The 6247-nt window shown below is 36.9% G+C and overlaps 1 protein-coding gene across 2 annotated transcripts; it reads left to right on the top strand.

Moving 5' to 3' along the window:
- Positions 151–6024, top strand: LOC18588391 (zinc finger CCCH domain-containing protein 64). Of its 2 annotated transcripts, XM_007012765.2 has the most exons (10): positions 151–342; positions 447–720; positions 829–958; positions 1053–1172; positions 2107–2224; positions 2783–3234; positions 3435–3720; positions 4078–4171; positions 4367–4512; positions 5402–6024. In XM_007012765.2, the coding sequence occupies exons 1-10, from the start codon at positions 268–270 to the stop codon at positions 5546–5548; spliced, it is 1842 nt and encodes a 613-aa protein (XP_007012827.2). In that variant the 5' UTR covers positions 151–267; the 3' UTR covers positions 5549–6024. The 2 variants fall into 2 exon arrangements, with proteins under 2 accessions (XP_007012827.2, XP_017983704.1); XM_018128215.1 differs by lacking the exon at positions 151–342 and having other exon boundaries at positions 642–720; positions 861–958.

Consider the following 6247-nt stretch of genomic DNA (forward strand, 5'->3'; position numbering starts at 1 on the left):
TTTTTGAAATGTAAAGTCAAAATCGACTCAAAGTTGAAGGATGAGCCCACATCAGTTTGAATGTTAAAATAAATATAGGTTAGATAAGAACTAAGGATCTGCCCATATGAGCATGGTCCATATATTTCAAACATGGGCCACAGGGCTCGGACCATTTGAGTCTGTCCTCATTAGGCAAGCGTGTCCAACTTCTCTCCCCGCCCTCCCCCATCACTCTTCAGAGCACCAGTCCCGCTTTTCACTCTCAACGCTCTCTCTCTCTCTCTGATGGCTCCTCCACGAATACTACTATGTGGCGATGTTTTAGGCCGTCTCAACCAGCTCTTCAAGCGAGTCAACTCAGTAATTTGCTCTCATTTTCCTTTTTTTTTCCTCCATATTTTTGCTAGGGTTCAATTCTTTACTTTTATACTGCGCTGAGCTGAAGAAATGATTATATGTTTCAGGTGAACAAATCAGCGGGTCCTTTCGATTCTCTTTTTTGCGTGGGCCAGTTCTTTCCGGACGAAACGGACCGGCTCGAAGAATTAATGGATTATGTCGAAGGCCGGGCCCAAATTCCGCTCCCAACTTACTTTATCGGCGATTACGGCGCCGGTGCGGCCAAGGTTTTGTCGGCCGCTTCGAAGAACTCTGCCAATCAAGGATTTAAAATGGACGGTTTCAAGATTTGCGACAATTTGTTTTGGTTAAAAGGCAGCGGCAAGTTCACTCTCCATGGTATGTTTTTTTGAACTTTTATGGAGCATTTTCTGTCTGGTTACTTAGAAAGTAGGCGAAATTTCTGAAAACCTTCTGCCATACCTGATTTGTTGTGCTCATATTTAGGTTTGTCTGTTGCTTACTTATCTGGTAGGCAGTTGTCTAGTGGTCAACAGTTTGGATCATATAGTGAAGATGACATTGACGCGTTGCGAGCATTCGCAGAGGAACCTGGAATAGTTGACTTGTTTTTAAGATATCCTTTGCTTTGCTAGGCATGGAAACTTTTTATGTGTTCATTTGTATTGGTTTTGTGGTTGTATCTTTTGACTTCCTTAATTAATTTTCACTAATGAATGGCCAAGTGGTGTCACAAATAGAGCTACTGCATCAGATATTCCTGCAGGAATGTCGAATTCTTCTGGTAGTGATTCCACTGTATCCCAATTAGTCGCAGAGATCAAACCACGGTACGTGATGTTTGAAGACTTTTGCATTACTTAGTGTAGCCAATTGTCAATAGGCTGTTTTTATGGTTCCCTGTCTTGGATGCTGTTACGTTGCCATAATCGTGATAATAGTATTTTATGATTCTTGTTCAAATTAGTGTTTAATGGTTGATTCTGTTCTCACAAAGACTTCAAGTTACAATAACTTAGCCAACTAAATGTTAATGGCAAAGTGATTTGGTCAGATACATGATCCTTTCCTTTTCCTATAATCTGCATGGTCTAAGGCCTTACTCTCAGTGAGATGTTACATATGAAAGGTATATTTTGATATTATGCTTTTTTCCATGTCGCTAGCTTCTGTGTTGTACAAGACTCACAGTTTTACCATTACAAGTAAGTCTATCTTAGACATCTTAGACATCCTGATTCATAAAAGACACCATGCTTGTAATTCATCTCTATCTCCTCTCAATTAGAATATCTCAGGTCCGTACTACCGTAACCTTTCAAATCAGCAATTTTCATGGTCAGGTAAAGGTTGTAGTGTATATATATATATTCTGAGTTAGGTATTTCCTCATATGTTAGGAATTGAATTTCGTTTTCATGAAATAAACTAGGGAATATGGATTAATGGTTCAATGTCAAGTGCGAAGATTTGTTATGTGGGAAGAATGTGGATTTTAGGGAGCATTTTGGTAGTTATCAGCATAAAAGTTTATGTTTATATATTTGAAGATTTTCTATTGGCTGGAAAATCAACAGTTGTCTGTCAATCCACTGATAAATTTAGATGTGGCCTTGTTCATAGAAGTTTTCTGCTGAAAGGCTATGGCATCATAAATGTGAGAATACATAATTTAAAACCCAATTAGAATTTTGTTTCTTTATTGCATTTGCAGTTACTCAAAAGTTGTTAGTTTCTTTTGCTAATGGTCGTTCTCCCTGTTAGCTATCACATTGCAGGTACTAAGGGTGCATTTTATGCTCGCGAACCTTATTCTAATGTTGATGCTGTGCATGTAACTCGGTTCTTGGGTCTTGCTTCCGTTGGGAATAAAGAGAAGCAGGTCTGACCATCTTATATCACCACATCTTTATTTTTAGATTTGAAAATATCTCCTCACTGTATATTGAAATATTGATTGTATTTGGCTGAGACATTAAGCTGTAAAGCTCTATTAATGAAGCATTAACCTGCATTCACATGATGCCATGTCCAGAATATCAGTATATATATTGCCAGGAACAGTTAAATTGCTAGTACATATTGACCGGATCTCCTCCTAAAATGAGAGTGTCATTTCTTGTCTATTACTTGATTAGTGCCTGCCCTGGTACAATATCCTGTTCTCTGCTTAGCTCCTTTCTCCTTTCTAGAGAGTTCATACATCCCTGCAAAGAACACTCCAGAGAAAAGAGAAAAAGGAAAGATGATCCAACACTACTATTTATTTGGACTTGTTGGTCTTGAAGAATTTCTGCATAATCAAACTATTTCCTTTATGCTATCATGATTTTGGGTTAATTTAATATCCACACTCTTGTGAGGAATTTAAAGTGCCAGCAACTGCTAGATTTAGCTTTTAAGCATTCTGTGACTGTTGATTCCTGCATCTGCTCCTCAGAAATTTCTTCACGCACTTTCTCCAACTCCATCATCTGCTATGTCAGCTGCTGAGATCAGCGCAAAGCCACCAAATACTACCTTATCACCATACACATTAGCAGACCAAGTAGATCGTCCTAAAGAAGCCACAATGAGGGCTGGTGATAATGCTCCTGATTCACAATATTGGAGATATGATGTCTCGAACAAACGGCAAAAGCATGGAAATGGAGATGGTAATAAGGTGTGTTTTAAATTTATATCTTCTGGGAGCTGTCCACGGGGAGAAAAGTGCAACTTTCAACATGACGTAGATGCAAGGGAGCAATTTTTGAGAGGTGTTTGCCTTGATTTTATAATAAAAGGAAAATGTGAAAAAGGTCCAGATTGCAACTTTAAGCACAGTTTACAGGATGAAGGTGAGAGTTACTCTCGTAAGAGACCTGGATCTGGCAATAATAGTGCTAACAGGTTGGTAGTTTTGTTGCCTTCATCTTTTTCTCCCCCTAATTTCTTTGTAGATAGTTCACTTCATATTGTCGTTACTTTGGTTAGCACAAAAAATTGATTAGACAGCATAACAACACTTATATGAAGAGTGTTTCCGTTTCATCCTTGTTATAAAATATATAAACCACTAGAGTAATTATCAATTTTGCAACTGAGTACAGGTTGAAAGAGTGCTGGTTTTGTTTGTCTAGCCCAAATGTGGAGATACATCTGGTGACTAGCATAGGAGAGAATTTCTATTGTGCACTAGCAAAAGGCCCACTTGTCCAAGATCATGTCCTGTTAATTCCAGTTGAGCATTTGCCAAATACACTTTGTTTATCAGCAGATAGTGAGATTGAGCTGGGAAAATTCCAGAACAGTCTCAAGATGTATTATAAAAACCAGGGAAAGGAAGCTGTGTTCTTTGAGTGGATATCAAAACGTGGCACTCATGCCAACCTTCAGGTAAAAGAGATTTCTCTCATGAATGTCATCATGGAGTTACACATCAGTGTGTTAGAACTGGTGAACTGCTTAGTGCAACTTTATTTGTTTATGAAGTCTCTCGTCTTAATTGGATGCTACATTGTGGAATATGAGAAACGCTTCAGATAAAGTCTTGTTATTGTGTCTGAGCTAAATTGGCTTCCATAAGCAATTTCATTTATCATTGTTTAGTTATTGAAGAGTATGTTTATGAAATACACATACATAAGACATACATGGGCTCTCTCTGTATAATTGTTTCCTTAATAGTGAGGTTTCTTCATAGTTAAGTATTTGTTTTGGCATCTAATTGTATCTTCTGTTCCCTTTCTGTAGGCTGTTCCTGTTCCATCATCCAAAGCAGCTGCTCTTAAAGACATTTTTAATTTGGCAGCTGAAAAGTTGGGTTTTGAATTTGTTACCAAAAAATGTAAGTTTATTACTTTGAGTATGTGTGGTGCATATATGTTGATAATGTTTCCTTCAAAATTCCCATATTCATGGGCTATGCAATGCATGTGTTGTGTCTGACTGTAAGGATCCTGAATATGGTTTCAATTCTACTCCTCAAATGCATGGGCCCTTTATTTTTCTTTGTATCTTTATGCTGATGTTTCTCCTGCAGTCAACAATAATTCTGAGGGGAGAAAATGGTTGAAGACACAGTTTGATAAGAATTTTAGCTGCTTCTATGTGGAACTCCCTGAAGGTTCAATCCTATCACATTTGGTTGAGGAGAATGAAAAGTTTCCTGCCCAATTTGGACGTGAGGTAAGATTCTTAATTTCTCTCCTGAATGCGAGATGATGCTGCCTATTTGTACCTGGGCACCTGCTTTCTAAAGTAAAAACTGTAAAATAATTTTGCATTTTATTTCTAAACAAGATGCTTTGAATTGTATCCTTATTCCTTGATCTTTACCTTTCGAGATTTTTGCTAATTAGAGTGTTCATGTCTTTAACATTGATTTTCATGATTGATTCTTCATTCCCATCAATGTATATGACATACAAAGTTACCATGTCTTGGCTGTGAGCTGAGATTAGCTTCTTATAAATAAAGTAATATAGAAAGCATATGATTAGGAGCCAAATTTAAATCACATATGCAATTCAAATGTAATTTTTGTTTTTCAAAAAATAGAAAACAGAGAATAAGAGAAGTAGTGGTGAGATATTTTCATTGTTATTGGAAAAAAAAAAAAAACTTTTGCCTTGTTAACTGGAAGTTGTTCTTCTCAATGGCATGGGTGTTCATGCTTCATCTGACGTTCTTTCAAGAGGTGGGACTATATGTTATATCTTGGAATTTGCACCATAATTTTAAAATTATTTTTATCATAAAGATGTTTTAGTTACATTGATGAATAAAAGCTGTTGTTGGGGTTAGATCTGAGTAGTAAATTTGAAGCAGAATATGCTGTTTTGAATATTCTAGTATTTGAGATTTCTTATCTTTATGAAGGATATGAATTATGAAGTTCTTAGTTATTAGGTAAAGTCCTTTGGTTAAATGCAGCTAATGATCACCATACTTTTCATTGCTTCTTTTTTTTTTTTTGAAAAAGAATGACTAACATAACTTAATCTCTATAGCTAATGTTTAGGAGATGGATCTATCACAATGAATAAAAGATTGATCGGTGTGAAATCTTATGCAGGTTCTGGCAGGCCTACTGAACATGGCAGATAGAGCTGATTGGAGGAATTGTACACTTGGGAAAGAAGAGGAAACAAAGCTGGCAGAGAATTTCAAAAAACTGTTTGATGTATTTGATCCGAGTCAAAGACTTTTAAAAAGGATGTGATGATCCAACAGAAGAATCACAGATATCAGTGAACAGGAGCTCCAATCAGTAGCCTTGTGCTCATAACAAAGTGTGTCGAAGGGTGTTCTTAATCAGTTTGGAAGGATGTTGAATCCCTAGCAGCAATGCGATCAGGACATCTTACATTCCCTCTTGGAACCTTTGATACCGACTATGCCCATGTTTGGTTGGCATGGCCGTCTTATATTCCTGAGAATGTAAGTTGCCACATGAGAAGATATGAAACCCTTCCCCCCTTTGGTTAGGGTTTTTTCCAGGAATTCAAAATTTTTTACCATTGTACCTTGAGTTTTGTTTCAGTCCGAATTACCCTTCAATGTAAGGTGAAATTTTAACTAAACTAGCTTCCATTATACTAGTCCCTGCACAATGCCTCCTAATTGTATAATATTTTAAAGAACTGGTGAAATCCTTTAATCAAGAGCTGCGTAGCCTTCACAGTCAGAACACTCCTACTTTACCTTAGCACCAGTAGTCGGCCTTTACTGTTATTTATTTATTTATTGAAATACAGAGTTGTTGATGCCTTACGTTCCTAATACTATTTGCACACTTTGCCTTTTCCAAGAAGAAAAAAAACAGAAAATCTTTCTACACTAACGTTTTCCATTGTGGTTTTATCCCAATCTTGAACTGCTTTTGTTCATATAGTGGCAAATTTTGCCGTAATGGCTCATG

This window comes from Theobroma cacao, chromosome 9 (genome assembly GCF_000208745.1).
Source record: "Theobroma cacao cultivar B97-61/B2 chromosome 9, Criollo_cocoa_genome_V2, whole genome shotgun sequence".
Classification (NCBI taxonomy): domain Eukaryota; kingdom Viridiplantae; phylum Streptophyta; class Magnoliopsida; order Malvales; family Malvaceae; genus Theobroma; species Theobroma cacao.